The sequence below is a fragment of the Diprion similis genome, chromosome 4 (genome assembly GCF_021155765.1).
Source record: "Diprion similis isolate iyDipSimi1 chromosome 4, iyDipSimi1.1, whole genome shotgun sequence".
Lineage (NCBI taxonomy): Eukaryota > Metazoa > Arthropoda > Insecta > Hymenoptera > Diprionidae > Diprion > Diprion similis.
Genome location: NC_060108.1, coordinates 16,520,705 through 16,539,674, shown reverse-complemented (window position 1 = coordinate 16,539,674; position 18,970 = coordinate 16,520,705). Strand labels below are relative to the sequence as shown.

Below are 18,970 nucleotides of genomic sequence, written 5' to 3'. Positions count from 1 at the left end.
TTAACCGATAAAATCTCTTCGCGCGATACAGGTATCGCGAGTGATAAAATACGAGAAGAACTTTTTTAAAAGCAGAAAGATAAATAAAAATGAAGACTTTAGACAAACGCGAAGTGAAATAAAATTATGGCCAACTCCAACAATAGCTCTTTATCACGATCCTGGCTAAGAGCTCGATGCTGTCGTCACGGTGAGAGATTTGGGCAAAGTTCGAACAATTTAAACGCTTTGAACAACAATAATAACGTCGAAAATGGAGGAGACGGTGATCTGATCGTTCTGCCTGGGGATACTCAAACCCTTTTGCACAGGATTGCCTTCACTATTTGGCACACTGCCTTGCACATCGAGCGAGAGGTGTGCATTATTTTACCGTCATACACTGGTTTTCCACCTCAAATCCGAAATTATCACGACGAATTGTGAGAATTTTGATCCATACTTTTAATCTTCATACTCGTTATTTATTTGATTCTATGCATCGATTAATGAATTTTTCTTCAGTCTCTAATTCACTCGTTCAGAAATAATTTGGCCTATTTATTTTCTTCTCTTCCGAGTGTGCACGATTTCAAAAGTCTCTCTTACAAAGTATTCGTGAAATATTTTTAAAAGTAATTAACACCAAATTTTCACTATTTGTGTTACAGCACAACAGCAACTATGAAACACCGTCGAAGAATATCACCAACACGATTTCTCGGTCGAAACAGGTGAGGATTTTCTCTTATATTACCCGATTTATTATTCATCACTCTTTATTTCTATTTTTATCGTGTTTTATATTTAAACAGTGCATTTTTCTTTAATGGCAATCAATTTATCTTTGGTTTGAATACGTTTATACGCGACTGTTAACTGCAATTAGCGAGGAGAATAGTTTTCATCGTGTAATGTTTCTTCGACCTTTTCTTCTTCTACTTTCAATTAATATCAAACGTGAGCAATTATAAGATTATCAGACATAATTGAGTTAAGAATTGCTCGTTAGACTTTCGCACGGGTGCAGTGTATGAACATCCGGCAAATAATTAATCAACGAGTACTCGTACGTCAGAAACAGGCCAGAGCTCAAGTAGCCAGAAGTAGTAAGAATTTGAAAAAACGTCAATCAATTTTGAATCACTTATATTCGATCTCGGAGTATCAAAGTTCAAGTGTTTTTCTGCCCTGTAATTTCATTTCTCTCGTAGACAAACAAAATGAGACTACTTTCTATGCCCTGCAGTAATCGTTTTTACTTTTCAAACATTTTTCCAAACGTTCGTAAACGTATTTTAAGAACTAACGCGAGACGTGTTCATTTCCTTTCAAACGTTCAGTACGCAACTGAATGCAAATGAAAATTACACGTGACCACAAAACGGCGGCAGCAAATTGGAAATTTTAGTGCCATATTTCAACCGGCAAAAACTCATTACTCGTTTCTAAATATAATTCGTTGGGGTTGAAACGTGCCTATAAGTTATTGTCGTGCGTGGTTCGCAGCCGACGAGTATCTTGTGGTTTTACCTCCGGGTCCGAATTACCAATTGATGTCACGTTTGAGCGGTGGGAAAGAAGAGGAGCAACACCGAGAAAATAAAACAAAAAAAAAAACGACTTTCGGTCACTGCAATATTAATCTCAAGTTGTCCCCCCCTTCCCCTCACGTAAGATTCACCCTAATAATTTTTAAATGTTTAAATTTATGTGATATCTTTATGTATTTTGCTTTATATCACTAAATGCCTATCAATAATGTATATTTTCTGAATCAAAAAATTGACGTGAGATTTTCATTGTCCTCCCGCTCCACCCTCATTTTGAGCTCACGTAATTAATGGACGCCCCCTCATTATTCGTAGCTATTAAATTAGCAAAAAAAATTTATAGCAACGGCGGGAATCGGAGGGTCGATAAGACGAGGTTTTCTATGACCGACGCGATTACAGGAATCGGTAATGCAGAACGATAGGCAACCCAAGACGCAGCAGTGTCCGCGTGTAGCGACCATGACCGAATCCGGCGGGAGTTTTCATAACGACACAAGTCACGTAAGCTGATCTACTGAGCAGTTTGAACATCGCTGAACGTAAATGTCGTAGAAATTACGCATCTGCCTACATACCGACATGCATTTGTTGCGCAACGTTTATTATATCTAGGCTTACGTATACGTACGCGTATAATAACGTCCTTGCTCCGAACGAGGAAGAAGCTATCAAACCTATACATCCACCTACATACATATGTATAATACATTCCGCCTCGCCAAGTATCGCGAAACATGCGAGATTAACGCAGTACGAGTCGAGCCGCGAAGAAACACTATCTTCCCAATAAATGTGTATTAGCGTGCAAGAAGTTTACCGCGTGCGATGCCCGAGGCAAAATTTCTTGTTAGAATATTCTACAGGCCCGTTTACACGGCGAGGGTAAGCCGCGCGGTTAGTTTTTGCAACGTTTTTCCACGCTTTTTGCATTCCTTGACTTTTCTGCGATTCGGTTTCTTTTTCCTTCTATTCTCCTTTTTTATTTTATCCGTACAGCTCGCACTGCACGAAGGGCGTACCTACGTACGAATAGTAATTCGTGTCGATAATTTGAGGCGAGAGAATCGTGGCTACAAATTTTTTCAATTCGTTGGTCATAGCGCAGCTGCTGATGCTGCTTACGAAGCATACGAAGAAAGGCTTGTATACAGTTTGGATAATCGTTGGCAATTAAAATCGTGCCTTCTCATCCCTCTCGAGCGGCAATAATGAGCCTTTTGATATCTGAACAATAAAAAGTTGACGGTTCAATTACTGCAGTTAATTAAGGAAGCTGGTCAACGTGTGTACGTACATCCCTGTATCTGTGTGTATGTACAGTATACAGTCAACACCGCGCAGGGAATGAAAAACTTCGTTTAACTTGTGATTGGGTTCCGGTACGAGATGAACAGAAAGAACGAAATACATCGTGTCCGTATGCATTCGTATGTATTATACACTAATGGCCGAATAATATCGGGTCATGCAGGGCGTGATTAGGGGAAAATTAATCGCACCTATTGTAATTACAAAAGAAAATAGCTACTGCTCACTATTTGTTATTACAACACACAGATTTGCGCGCATACGCATACGAACGTACAGCTATTACCTCGGGGAAATAACAATAGCCTTCAATTTTCTTTATACACCCGCGATGACAATCAAACAGTGCAATGTGTCAGGATTTTCTCACGAAGTCAAGCGTGAAGTTATAACAGTCGGCTGATCCCATCGGGTATTTTTCTACTTATGTTTTTCCTCTCATTTGCATTGAAACACCATGTTCAGCTATTAGAAGACGCATTATACGTGTCGCAAAGATTAAAGATGTTAATCAGTAACACGGAAAACACGTCGTCTTGACATTATTTGAAAGAAGTATACAATACTATGGAGAGAACTGCAGGGAATGTGGAAAAACGTTTTGCATATAGAAGCCACTGTAACAAATTTGTACATTAGATAAAAATCCATTCTGTAGGCTATGAGATTCCTTTCGATGATTGAGAACAACGTGATTTACAGTAGTGCTGAAAAGTATTGTGACAAATATTGTAATAGGGTTAATTACAAACAAATATGAAATACACAAAATTAAAGTTATTTTTTATTGAAAGAAATTCGATGTTTTACATAATTGTTGTAGAAAATAAAATCTTCCTCGCTAGAAAGTGAAGTTAAAATAAAGATAAAAACAGAAATATGATGAATAAAAATAATAAAAAAATTTATACTATCAAAATACTTTTAAGAACTTAATAACTCGAAGCTGGCTAAATCACTAAAATGACATTGTCATTTTTTATCTATCTGGATGGAGAAAGAATTAAAAAAAACTGAGTGATATTACACTTGATCTCAACTGATCAAGTGTTAACTATTTTTTTACATCTGTTTGTTTATATTATTAAAAGCGAAAAATTTTCATGGGAAAAAAAATATCTGTTATCCAGGTGACGACGACGATGACGAGGCCGCGGACGCCCGGCGTCGGGGCAGACGCTATGTCAATCGGAGGAAACCGGAGTGGCCGAGTGAGCGAAGTGATGGAGCTGAGCTACGTCACCGAGAGGATAATTGCCTTGTGGTACAGGGAAGATGCCCGAGGGATCCTGGACCACGCGACGACCCTTTTGCGAGGGAAACATGGGGATAATTACGTGGTAAAAAACGAAAGAAGCGTAATCGAAGGACTAAATGAAATTGCGGAAAAAATGGAAGAGGATAATATCCGCACGATAACTAATTTAAGCATTGCTTTCACCCTTTTCCAGATCTTCAATCTTTCCTCACCCGGACGAACCACTGAGCCAAATACGCGGGAGTCAGGATGGCCACAAAACTTAGCACCAAGCTTAGAGCGACTCTGCGCTCTTTGCAAGGAGCTCGATTCTTGGCTAAACGCCGCGCCTAATAGAGTCGCTGTTCTACACGCTAGGTAAGTTGCTTTTTGATGAATCGTGAAAATATTCTTGTCAACATTCGCTGTGATCATCGTACAATTATTCAAATTTGAATAATGAAACTTAGATCTCGAGATTTGGAGAAATATGGATCAGAAAATATGTGTGTAACTGGGAAATGAAGTCTAGTTGTCGAAAATCAAGCACCAGATTTTAATTTTCATTATTTCCAATCGTCCGCGTATCGCTCTCAATTCTACGATAAAAATTTTGAACTGGGAGTAATTACTTCTCGGAAAGTCCCTGGATACCGATTTTCTGACAAAAATGCACGGATTTGTGTAAAAAAAAAAAAAAATGAGTCAATTCATTTTCTTTCCATCATCTTAGGGGCGGCAAGGAGCGTCTCGGCGTTGCGGTTTCAGCATACATGAACTACAGCAGTATTTGCGGAAGCAGAGATCAGGCATTAGACAGATTCGCTATGAGGAGGTTCCTCGACGACAAAATCGGGCCGCTTCACGTTCCCTCGCATCGCAGGTAAGCGAAAAAAAGAGAAGAAAACCTAACAGGATGAACAAAGAATTGGAAGAAAAATTTCAGAAAATCAATCGACTAACGAATCCATTATCTTTCTCTAAATTGAGTCTTATCATAGAATGAATCCAATTTTTCTATACGTATAAAATAGATGAACATAATCAGGACCTATTTAGAAGAAAAAAAAAAAAAAAAAAAAAAAAACAAAAGCGGCCCTAATTATACTAGATTTCTCCGCTTAATCCTCGATTCTATCGCCCTGAATGTGCGCAGGTACGTCGAGTATTTCAGCGGTCTTTTATCCGGCTCGCTGAGAATCAGCCCGTCTCCACTTTACCTCACACACCTGACGGTTCTGGGCGTACCGCAATTCGAACCGACGGGATGTCGCGCCTTCCTGAAGGTTTACGAAGGTCTGACCCCGGTCTACACCTCCGACCTTTACTCGGTGACAAACGCCCGAGAGTTCACGGTTAATCTTGGAGGCCTCAGACTCCGCGGTGACATACTGATAAAGTGCTACCATCGCGTTTACTCGAAGCAGAGCCGAGAGGCTATGTTCTCGCTGCAGGTGAGGATAAGCTTTTAAATTGACGAAAATTGGCCGCTCTGGACTTCTGTTTAATTTACAACAAATTTTATACCTTTTGGTCTTTATACTCTATAGAACTCTACACCTCACGTTTTTTTCTGTACAGTTTAGATTGTCGATTTTTATTTCTTTATTCAATTTTTCCCCCGTAATTTTCAGTTCCACACCTGCGTGATCACCGAGAATGTCGTTTCGTTCCCTCGATCGGAACTCGACATCGCCTGCGAGGATCTCAGGTGTCCGGCCGACAGCGTCGTCACCCTTTACTTCGCCAGCGACGCCCGCCGTCAGGATGGCGTCGCTGGTCCTGTTCCGGCACCCACCCCTGCAGTGCCTCATACCTCCGCTCATCACGACCCCATTTTGCACTGGGACAGCTACACCAATTTGGAAATCAGCGATGACGGTGAGTTTCATTCAAATTGGAGAGAACAAATTTGGGTTTTACTCTTTCTCGTGACGACTCCGATTCAGATTTTGCGTTTTTCGAAACTGGCAGGTTTCATTAGATGTCACGGGATTGTTCTCGAAACTTCTAATTCTACGCTTTTTTCAATTTTTTTCCTTTTTTTTTTGTTGCTTTTATCCGAATACCGAAATATTTCAGGTCTTTATAAAGCAAACGAACAAATCGATCCGAATCCGATTGAAATAAACCGGTGAAAAAACATTTATATACTTTTTTTGTGGATTATAAATAATTGGTGTACAGAACGTACTTTCTATCCCATCTGATACCCGAAATCTCTACCGATCGTACCGTTTCCAACAAGCCGCGGTAAGTTTAGGCGCGATCACGGGCGTACGCGATTGGGTGGATCGTCGTTAACCGCAAAGATGGCGCTGATCGTTGGAAGAATAAATAACTGACCGGGAATCGACGCTCGGTTAGTCAGTCTGATTCGAGTCTCTGGCCATTCCAGTCGCGCTCGGAACTCTCTTGTTCTCTTCCTCTCCTCTCCAATTTAAACAGTAGGATCTTGCCAGCCGATCGAACCTCCGTAGATTCACGCCTTCGGCATCTGAATCTCACGGCAGCTTTCCACTTGCGAGACACAACCATTGATCGTGCACTAACACCTCATACACTCTTGACACAACTTTACTACTGTAATAATAAGGGGTTTTTATGCCTCAGCGGCTTTTCCCCTGTGAGCCAATAAATTGCAACAATTTCTCTTGGCTCGATTGAGTATTTAGACAAATTTATTTCGGTCCATATTTCATCCTTCAATCCTTATTTCTTTTCATATAGAATAACGGAAGCCTTCCATGTTGGAAAGTTTTTTGACGCTACAATTAGAACTTATAGAGGATCTAGTTCAAGATCGGAAGTTTTTGAGTTCGACAAGTCAAAATTCTTCCTAGGTTGACTGTAAAGACCCACGTAGCTTTGCTTCGACGTTGAAATAAATTGGCAAAAAGTGGTGAAGCGGTACCGTTCGCAGCAGCGATATTTCTACCGCTCAAAAAGCAATTAGTGCCATTTCGCTTGATTTCACTTAATTCCGATTGCTCACTCGGTTAACTCCATTTTTCTCTATTTCTCTTTTTCCCTCCTTCTGATGCACGCCAATAAATGTTTGACCTAAATTGACGTACACGTTAGTTACACATAAATCGATGCATCTAATCGGGTAATCGTTACATCTAGGTACAAAACAAAAAGATCTATACAACCATGATAATTTTCTATTCTTTCCTACGATTTAGGTATAAATGTATATACTCCTATTCTTATCATGAAAATAAAATATTATAACCGTGGGCGTGGTATAAATTTTTTGTTTCATGGTCGCCGGTGTTCCTAAATGGATCAGATACTTCGATAAGGTTTTATACAATTACGCGATTCATCAAAGGGAAAGTGAAATATTTCAAAATTAGAACCTAATTTTTTTTATACATCACAGCTCGTTTGGAATTAAAAATTTGGTATTTGATTCTTTTCGAGAATACACTTGCTCGAAGAATCAATCTCAAATTCGAAGGTTTTGAAAAAATATTACCGCGTACGATTTCTCTTTCCATTCTTTTGTTAAGCAGCAAAATTCAGCGATTACAATTCGTGTAAAAAACAATCAGAACGTCTGAAAAGTTTGCTTTCCTACGGAATTCAATAATTCTTTTTTATTCTCTCTAACCGCGTTGGCCTCTCTATTTTCAAAGGTAACAGAAAAGTTTGTAGCAACTTCTCATGCCGTCTGTATATCTCTTGACTCTAAAACGTAACACATCCCCATCCACCGAATTACCGCACTCTACGTGCCGCTGCGTCGCCCCTGCAAACGGTCCCCGAATGGTAAACAGGACGGTGAGTCGGTCTGAACAAACAAATGGATTTAAAAATGGTAAACAGCTGAGTGAGTGATCTATAGGGCAACACGTATCCTGCAGTGCCGAAATCGAAAACTCAAGCTCTCAAGCTCAAGCTCAAGCTCGAGACGGCGATGAAGCCGCGCGAGAAATTTACCAGAAACGGATATCTTATATACGCACTCGCTCGCGGCTTAGGCTAACAGATAAAAAGAGAGGAAATCAAGCCTCTTGAAATAGGCATCTATAAATACCATCGTAGAAGATTTTTCAAATTCCTTTTTTGAACGGATTAACGTCTGTATACCTGAGCTTAGAATAGTTTGGGAGACGAATTTAAGAGAAAAAACAGAAAAAGCCAACGAGTAGAAAAATATTGTTTCAAGTAATCGAAAAAAACCGGATAAGTGTTTTAGAAATTTTAGAAATTTATCAAATCTGACGTGTTAGTATATTAATAATTTAATTTCGAACGTCGCGAAAAATTGAAAAATTAACTGAGATTTTTTAATTTACACAAAGAACAACTAAATTTCTCTAAGATACGCCAGGACATTTTTTTTTTCTTCTTTTTTTCGTAACGTGATCAATTTTTCGCCTATTAGAAGGACACAATAGACAAGAAAATAAATTTCTGACCTAATATCCGAAAACACCATTAATTAATAAAAGGTAGCATCTCCCACCAAGGGTTCGAAAATTGAATCCTTATCCGAAACTGGCTTGGTGATTTGCATCTTCGGTGAAGAGTAAAAAACGCATCACGCTTGATAAAAAAATCTGAAAATCATGGCGTTGATCGATAATTAAATGGACTTTAATCAGAGAAGATAAGTGAACGAGGTTTCGTCGCTGAATTATTTCCACGCAAATCACTGTCACGTATTAAGTAGTAGCGGTGGTGCAGGTTTATCATACCTACTACAAAATGTCGGTTAGGTGTGTTCGAGGCCTTGCGATTTGAGATATCGCTGATGAGGTCGCGCTCATCCGACGACCTTGAGCTTATGGCTGCCACAGGTTCGAGATTGAATCACGTTTCTAACAATACTCACAGCTTAACTTTATCCGAGCCGCCTGTTATACCTACGGGAGCTCTGCCAAGAGTCTGACTCAACCCCTCAGTTCTGCATCGTCGCAAATAAATTGCCGTTCACCTTTCTGCACTCCGATAGATCATATTCGTCGGTAAAAAAGGTTTGGAACGAAATCAAAAAAAAATAAAATAACTGGACTCAAGCGATCATCTGCTCATCTTTACTTCCTCGACATTTTTCGACGAACTTGTATACATATGTACTGCGTAATCGGTATTGTTCCTCGTTATACTCTTGTAAAGAAAAAAAAAAAAAAAAGAAATAAATTATGCCTGCCCACTGAACAAAGTTATTACATTGCTTAAAATTCCAAGTCTGTGAGCGGGATGGACTCACTCGCGAGCGTGTAATCTCGGGTTTGATAGTCCTCATTACCGAGGAACTGTGGCGAATTGTTTTGTAAATTAGGATTCATTGAACGGACGTTCATATGATAATAGCGTGGGCAACCAGCTGTAACAGATTTAATATTCACGGTAGAACAAACGATGCTTTATAAAAATTACCACCCATTACGTCAACCGTTTTATGACCGTTCCAAATACCCATATTTATGGTTTGTACACACACCCGTGTCCTCTTATACACTGTAACGAAATTCCGATTTCTCGGAGGATCGGTATCAGTGTGAAGTTCGATAAACGAAAAAGCAGTACAGAGTTTGTAATTATTCCGTACAGGCTTGAATCTTCGTTAACGTAACCATTAATTACCCTTCAACGAAACTCTTTACAAATCCTTGCTTTAACAAAAACATTTTCCAGCTATATCATGGAATGTATAAATCTCTGCTCGTAGACAAATTCACGTAATTCTTATCAATCGACTGGCTGCGTAATCCTAAACTCTGATACTAAATCAGCTAATTAGTACGATTGAACGCAGTTGATCCTCGGTGACGGTGCCGCAATCAACGAGAAATACTCCTTCCGGAGAACATTGGTGCAGCAGTTTCGCGAATGATTTCTTCTCTCCGACCAACGGTTGTTGCAAATTACCACTTTTCGACGGGAAAAAATTCTCAAAGAGAGCAATTCCGTCACTTATTTTAACATGGTGGAAAAATCGTACGTGAATCGAGGTACGCGGAGACGGTGATGGTAGGGCGATGTTCCTTTCGAACGAGGAGTGGGGCAGAACTGTGAGGTTATTCCTGGCGAGGTTTGCTTCGAGCGCGTCCCCCGACACGGGCCTTCCTGCTATTCAACAGCATCACCTCAGTACGATCCGCGATCCGTTCGCAGACGCTTTGCTCGACGTATTTGCCCATCGAGTTTTCAATTATTTGGTCATCCTATCGCTGCGATCATTCGCGAACTATATTATCATCGAGGGTGATGAATTTTTAGCCAGAACCGCAGCCTCCCTGCAGGACGACTCACCGCAGGATCGAAATATCGTCCCTTCCTTGAGTGAGTAGACCTTCCCTGTTCCTATTTTAATCCGAATATTAAAAAAATTTTGTAATCATTTTTTGGATGGTTTTAACACGTCGAACAAGAAGATAATCTCATCTTCTGCAATATTTTTACCCGCGAAAAGATTAATTTTTTTATTAATCTTGATTTCAATTTCGGTTTTGGTTCCTCGGATGAAATTTGAGCTGCGTCAATATTGTTCTGGGATATGAATAGAGGAAACGTGCGTTCACTGTTATTTAAATTCATCCTTGACCGTAGGAATTTACAAGAGATATATTTCTTATCGGTTTCTACCACCGATGTACGATAAAGCGATTAATTTTATCTGGGCTAGTCGTGATCGATAATATTATCGTAATACAGATATGTATGTATATACCTTTCAACGTCCGCAGGAAATGAACGCATTTTCTCACAACGATGCGTAAAAGTTCCGATAAAAAATAGAAACAAGATATTTATCTATGGGTCGTTCTTTTCATATATACTTCGACCTGATTGAGAGATCAAACGTAACGTCTCCAATAACACAACAAGATACGTGACATTTGTAATTAATTAATTCAGTTTTACGCAAATAGAGATTATTATACATGCAGCCTCTCGAAATTAGAAACGGCAACTGCAGCGCAGTCTCGATGATCCAGTGATGTTGAATTCTATTTATAAGATAGGAAGGACATTTTTCTCTCTTATTTCAAATTTTAATTTCATCAAAATTTTTCTTATGTCTTTTTTCTTTTGTCAAATGATCAGCCAGTTTTCTTCATCCTGTTCAATTTTTAGATAAATTAGGAAAGTTTAATCATAAAGCTCGGAGACAACCGTTGAGAAAAACGTGGAGAAATCGACGACATGTAGTTCGAAATTCGGAGTGGAGAAAATAAAACCGAAATGGTAGATCGAAGTTCCGGTCAACGTACCGAAGCTGCTACTTTACAGTAACATGGCGCATGCATTTACGGGTGGTTCGAGAAAGTCCATTCCTAGAAAGTTTCTTTCTTCCATTTAGCCTCACGTAGAGCCTTACAAGGATACAAATTCGCGCAAATGTCGAGTGCGATTCTTTCTCGATGAAAATTAACATCAGCTTTCGGCGATTTCGGTTTCCACCGTCCTACATATCGGATAATACATTCCAACAGCCCTGCGGGCAACGCGCGAGGCGCTTCGCCTGAGGAAGGAATAAATAATTTAAGTAACATATACAATTATACACAGTCGAGTTAATTGATCATCGAGACACGTGGCTCGGCTCAAGGTGGCTGCCAGCCTGACACAGCTTTGGTGTGTGAATAAGACTCGAAAAATTGCCCTTCTCTAACTTGTGTGAATATGCACATAATGAAGCTTCTACTTCACCACGTCCCAACCATTTGAAAGGGTGAATAAAGGAATGAAATATCGGAATAAAAATTGAAGAATTCTGGTCCGGAGATATTCGCCAATCGGTGAAGATTGAAATTAAAATTGATCGATGATGTACAATCAAGCTCTCGTCGTCAAAGCACATTGTCAAACGAAGAGAAGAACGAACATTCACGATATCACAAACGTGCATGGTTCCATCAGTATTTGTACTATCAATCACATCCTGATAATATCTTGTTGCAAATTAAAAGTGATTCCTTGCATTCAAATGCCGTACAAACATGTTTAGAAGCAAGAACGCAACCATGTAAAAAAAATTTGATCAAACGTTTCTATTTCTCTATTCACGTTTTCATCGGTCCGTTTGCAAATTGCAGACGCAGCAAGACTTCCAATTTGTTTCATTAATTTATTTCAATTTCTTTCGTTTTTCCTTCATGGTGTATAGAGTTCAAAAGTAGTGGGAAGCTGGCTCAAGGCGTCTGCTGGAAACGCGAACTGCTTCAGAGACGGAACGGCGTGTATTATATGCATGTAGGTACGATTTTCTGCAAGAGCGATACACCCAACCCAAGTCCGCGATACACGTTTTCGAGACGCGTCCTTGTCCCAGTTAATAGTCGCGTTCCTGCAACTGTTACACATCTATCTCTGTGTGATACAATATCAACACGTTAAAGCAACCAATCAGCTCAGACTCATTTTTTTTCACTAAGCAGTGCAGACTTTGATGCTAGGAAAATACGCCGATTGCATCCGATATGCATTGCACCTCCTCGTATTTATGCAGCCTCACTTATCGGTTCATTGGAATGCTGAGGCTCTGGCCCTTAAGCCGATTAATAACCGGCAATCACCGCGATGCGCAAAGTGGATGCACGCAGTGCAGTTTTTCATGCAGGACACGTTCGTCTGACGTTGGCTGTAATTTCGCGTCACGCGTCTGCGCGTTGCGGAATATTACACGTGTGATGACGGACGGCCTTGCGATTGTAAGTGCGAGCTTATAGTGCGCATATTGTATACGACTAATATCCTGTTACGAAACAGTCTCGGCCCATTCATGCTATCCTCAATCTTGTGAGTGCAGCGCGCGTCATCGAGATCACGATCGATACTCCATGTTTCGGCGCCGTGCAGCATGCATTCAATTTCAGACGAAGCACTGTGCGATCAATCAAACTCCTCAACATATGCGGCTTTTTGTTACACGTATTATCCCTTCTTTCAATCGTATTCTTGTCATCGTCCAAATTATTCTACGGTACTCAACTAACTGCGTAAAGTCAGGATAAACTTTAAATACTGTGCACAAAATTGAGCTAATCTTTAGTTCGAAGTATTATTCGAGCTTTTAAACATCAAACACACTTAATAAAATTCATTACACATCTTTTGCATAAATTCAATTTAACAGCAAATCGGGAACGATCTCTGACTGCAGTTCGTAAAATAAGAAAATCAAAAAATTACTTACCGTTACGGAAAAGTATCGACTGCATACAGTTTCGCGTGAAAATTTCTTCGAATAAGGATTTTCCGCACCACAGCATTGAACAAGGCGGCATATTATACCGAGACTCTTGCGCATGTAATGCCGAAGGTTTGGTTACCCTAAAAGGTCCGACTGTGGGCGCTCAGTGAGCTGAAGAGTGGAACGAGAGAGAGAGGGAAGGAGTCAAGAGAACTCTCGAGTGTTTCAGCACCGAGTTCGTAATGCCGTATTGGCTACATTCATAGGTGTACGTATGCAATACGCGTGCAGTATCGATGCATACAAATGTATAAAATACATGCATTCTCAACGGGACCACATGGACATCGTCGCTCCATATATTTCAAGACAAGCTCGACATGCTGCCTTGCGAGAGTGAGAGTTTGAGGCGCGGTTCTGCAGGATTTCATACCTGTTGTACACACGAATCGAGTGAGTGCAAGAAGGCTCTGCGGAATATTCGCAAACTTCCAGCTTCCAGTCAGGCCTGCGAAACGGCGGCTAAATCATTGCGCACGCATTATGGATCGTCGCAGTTGACTCGATCCTTCGAGCCAGGACCGTGTCTATCGCAGTGGTAATTGAAACGTTACGATAAATACGAGTCTCCGAATCGGTATACGCGCATAATTATGTAACGATGTTGAAAAATTTCACCACCTGTTAATTTGAATATTCAATCGAAGAGGTTGGGGAAAAAATGAGGAAATAAACGCTGTTTAAACAGCGTTTAAAGTCGGGGATAGAACAACGCAATATTGGAAAGATATTTGAACGAACTAGGTGAAGTGAGCAAACTTGGCGAAACGTTAGACTCTAAGGAATTTAGTTTATTCTATTAAAAAAACATGATTTTTATTTACCAACCTTACGTGCACGCCACTTATTAATAATAATTAACACGCTGTTTGCGAAATTGGATGGAGTGGTAGACACAGTGCTGGAGCAGAAGAAGTGTTGAAGTCGAGGTTTTATCTCTTCTCGAATTCTCGAAGGAACAACACTCGAGGCTGTGACCAAATCAAGACGTAGTTTCGGTCGTCGTCGTCGTCGTCGTCGTGGGTGCAGGTAGGCGTCTTCGCCAAATAAGACAATATAACGAGCTGGCTGGTTACACATAACGGCAAGTGACGAGGGCCGGACGTGGCTAAACGACTAGAAGATCAAAAGATTTATTACCCTGTTCAACCTCGGGTAATGGAGGATGAAAAACACCTCAGAGTCACGGGATTCATTGTGTTGTATTTAAATAATATATCGACAGAAGAATTTCAGCGATAAGCTGGTTCGGTGAGTTTGAAAAAATGACTTCATAAAGTGGATAAAAAAAATTTACCTAGACCATTAGATAATGCACAATGCTATCGGACCTTTAATTCGTCGTCGTTCTATTTTGCCGAGAATATCCGTAATCATAATCGAGTGCAGACCGTTAGAATGATGGAATAATAAATATCTCTTCCTTATTCACGTGCCTGTCTCCATGGGATTTATAGGAGAGGTGGATAGGTGTAAGTCATTGCAGATTTATCGTGGGCGTTGCAGCAATGAGCGCTGCAAACGCAGTTAATAATCATTCGCGATCTACGTAGCTACGCTTATATGTCTGCATACCTGCATCAAACCCCTTATTTGAGTCCGATGGTCATTACAGATGTCGATTTTTCTCCGCTGTCTTTGTTTATTACGATCGAATAGGCAGGCGACGATGATGCGAAATACGATAAAAAGTAAGCCTGTAACATACCTTGAAAGATACGGGTTGACGGTGTTGCCATTTGCTAAGAGAAGCTTCTTCCCACACGAGATTTATCCCGATTTTGCAGACTCCCCGACCTCATCCGGGGCAGCTCAACCGTGCAAGCAGACTAATCGCGTGACGCCAGCTTCCGGCGCCACGAAATCTTCTCTTTTTCTTTTCTCTCTCTCTCTCTCTCTCTCTCTGGTCTGATCTATAAATAGATTAACGAGAGATGAACAGAAGTGTGCATGCATAGGTATGGCCACGTTGAAGCTTGCCGCGTAGAATAAATGGTTGATAAATTTGTTTATTTATGTATTCCTTTATTTATTTATTTAAATTCACGTGCCATATGGGACGAAATTTTTGTATCACGACCAATTATGAATTGCAATGCTCTTCTTCTTCTTCTTATCCTTATTCCCACCATCGAGATATGGCATCTGGTACCTGGTGCATTCAATGGTCTACCAAATACTCTGCGGTAGATTTTATCTCTGACATACGCGTGTAGCGGTATAATACTAGGAACAAAGTTGTATATGTGCGTGGACAGAGCGGTGAAGTTTGACCATTTAAGCCGAGTGCGGACAAATCGTTCCGTTCGAATTACGCAACAATAGGCCTGTATTCATGCGTGCAAGTTAGTGTGTGTTTATATTACCTCCTTTGACAACCACTGATCGTTTTACTCGATTCTTTTATTGTTGTTTTACATGCGGTTGTGTCGATCTTCATTGTAGCGTCTACCCATGTCCATCCATGATGCACTCGTCATCGTCCTGAGAAGTGGCGTTATAAATACAAGTATTATCCCGTAGGCGTATGGCTTCGACAATCTAGTCTGGAAAAAACAAAGCCTCAAAATTCATTTTGCGAAAAATGCTGTAAAAGAAACGTGAAAAATTGAGGAGAAATAAGTGAAAAGTGATACAAAGAATGTCCAACGCGTTATGTATTGTTCTTATAATGCGCTCGACTCGTTTTACGGTGATTCTCGAGGCTGAAGGAACGAATATACATACGTGTAGGCACACATGCTGGAGTAATATGGGTTTTTATAAATTACGTGGGCGCGTTAGGAGATTATTTGCATCGTCTCGCCGCCGTCCATCTGTCGAAATATTTGCATGCGGTCAAAACAACTCGAACGCCGCAAGGGTCAAGGATAAAATGGTGATTGTAATCGTAGCAAGTATCATTGGTTATAGAATTTTTTCTCTTCCGAAATAGACAATTTTCTTTCACGTCATTTTTCGCCCACGCCGGTAACTTAAGGCTACATGATAATACCTTACGGTAAATATATTCATATACGTGAATATAGAAATGAAATAAATCAGGTTGACCAAAGCTGAAAACGTGTGTAGCGAAGAGAGTCGAGGATTCGAATGTTTGAAAAATGAAAAAATTGAATCAAGAACCCCTCGACGAGTTTAAAGAAAAGAAATGACTTGAGCAAATATCTACTCTCGCGGGTGAATTCTTATACGAATTACTAACGCGTCGATGGTTCGCCAGGATATACATGTACATATGTGTATATGTATGTATCTACATATGTACGCAAGATGTATATTATACATATGTATCATAATGCAACCACCAGACGCCAGATATCGTTCTGGAACTGAGAAGCCACCACTTTGTGACCACTTTAGAAAGCACTTTAGATTTTTCTCTTTGTTGAATAAACTGAAGTGGTAGCTGGTATATATATATATGTATACCTACCGGCTTCGATGGCCAAATGGAATAAATTAATACACTTGATAAGGACTAGTTCAAAGGACCAGAGAACCGTTCCTCAGTTGTCACTTCATTTGATTTTTATTCCTCTTATCGAAAATTTGTTACTTCAAAAATCGAGTGATTCTTTTGCTGATTATTAGAACTGTGACATTGAGTTTAGAAAATCTGAAAACAGCGTACATCTTTATCTACCGAATATATTGTGTCATCTCGAGTTGATGATTTTCTGCGACTAGTCAAGGTGTTGAACTATTACAAAACTGAAATTTTCCGCCTACAATATGAACTTCTAGGTATTTTTGAAATTCTTTTTTCTTCTAGTACAGCTATTGTACGTACCGCAATGAAATAGGTGTCAAAAATGTTTAAAAAAAATTTAAATATCTATACGTAAGCAGAAACGAAAAAGCATATTGGGCATGCAATAAAAGGGAAATAAAGAAGTTGTGTACAATGATGATAAATTTAATCGTGCATCAATGACCGTGCTAAAAATATAAAGACATTCTTAAGCATCGCATGTATGCTTACAGCTTATATACGAGCGGTTGTTACGCGTATTTATAGACATGATGAAACCCTTACTTATGGTCATTCTCCCGCGAATTGGATGGTCGATGGTTCACCGCTTCGAAGGATAATTGTGACCTAAGATGGAAGGAAATTTATATATATCTATCTATATATGAATGTGTACACATGTGTATATGCATTACGGTAAATTGCGATGAGAATTATCACCGAGAAGAACTATTACAATTTAACCTACCGCAAGCATTACGTCACTGACTTTGAGTCGCCGAAGTATATGACGTAACCGGTAACACGGACACGATTACGTGCTTGGGAATTGACTAATTGTAAATTGCGTGTGTATTACTACCTACGAAATTTTTGCATTACCCTTCATAGAATTGAATTCAGAAAATCGAAACGATTATATGCAATATCTTATTTATTAAAGAATTATAAAAGAAAAGTTCGTAGAAAAAAAAAATCGCGAAATATGACGTAAAATCATCACAGTTTCAATTTAATCTGTGAATTATATCGCCTAACAATTATTAGCTGAAAAGTTCAGTTCTTTCTTTCTGATAAAATTCAATTTGCTATCTCTAGTACACATGTAATGTGAACGACCTAGAATGGGATATTTTAAGAGTCGCACACAACACTTTCTGCATTGACATTTAAGATTTGTAAGTTACTCGATTCAACGAGCATCTAGAACTCATGAATCTTGAGCTCTTGATAGTTAGTATCGATGATCTGTTCACCAAAAAATTGGGCAAATTGCAGAATTCGTAAAAAAATTTCTGTCGTCGTTAATTGCTTCGTTAAAATCTAACGATTATTTCCCATAAGAATAATCTGATTCCGTATCGGTTTCGAATCACCTAATTGTAAACTCCTTTTTGATTCTCCCAAAAATTATTTCACGGTGTTAAAAACGGTCCTAATAGATTCTCATCCTCCTTCTCTACTATCCCAAACAACCGCGTCTCTCATACACTTTTCCCATCGTCTTCACACGCGGTTTTTACATTTAATACAACAAAAGCGAGTATTGTGTTCATTCTGGTTAGCACCTGACGCCGCCTCACCGGCACTCCTCGTGGATTTCCCACAACTCTACCCGACACCGAATTCCCTTTTTTCAACCGCGTAAAAAATCTCTTCTAACCCCACCCCCGTTCACTTCGTTTTTCAGAGGGTCGCGACACGCCGTTGTCCCCACCCCCGCCCTCCAATTCCTCGCTTCAAACGTCGCCCAGAGGCTTGGGGTACACCTGCGGCCCCATCGATGGCTCCCTCTACGCCGTCGTTAATCCCGGAGGCGCTGGTGGACCCCGGGGTTCCCCGTTGACCGTGTCGATGGACAGTGGCATAAGCAGCGCTCCTCCGCAACGACCCAGTCCTCCAGAAGCAGAGCCAGACTCCGAAAACGACCGACTCAACAGCCACGGCGATCTTGACAAGCTCCTTCACGACATGATGTTGACTGTCGAGGTGAGTACTCGTACATAAATACAAATTTTTTGAGATATATATTTAAGCACTTCTCGAACGAGTATGGATAGTCTTGCTCAGGATTATTTATTTATATCTTCGATATTTCCTGAGAATTGCAGAAAAAGATACGAAACCCTTCGTCGAACTGTTTTGATCTGTTTAGAATAAGAGATATTCTCGTAATTTCGATAAACTAATGAATTTTATCG

General features: G+C 40.0%; 1 protein-coding gene across 8 annotated transcripts in view; it reads left to right on the top strand.

Moving 5' to 3' along the window:
• Positions 1–18,970, top strand: part of LOC124405642 (tensin-1) — a 95,271-nt gene that overhangs the window by 61,457 nt on the left and 14,844 nt on the right. For 7 of the 8 annotated variants that reach the window (XM_046880705.1, XM_046880704.1, XM_046880706.1 and 4 more), the window contains 7 exons: positions 651–713; positions 3,974–4,183; positions 4,295–4,458; positions 4,814–4,963; positions 5,237–5,534; positions 5,715–5,961; positions 18,460–18,758. In XM_046880705.1, the coding sequence (XP_046736661.1) occupies positions 651–713; positions 3,974–4,183; positions 4,295–4,458; positions 4,814–4,963; positions 5,237–5,534; positions 5,715–5,961; positions 18,460–18,758 (1,431 nt within the window). Of the gene's footprint in view, positions 1–111; positions 358–650; positions 714–3,973; positions 4,184–4,294; positions 4,459–4,813; positions 4,964–5,236; positions 5,535–5,714; positions 5,962–18,459; positions 18,759–18,970 lie in introns of those variants that run through there. The other variant, XM_046880709.1, reaches the window with a different exon arrangement.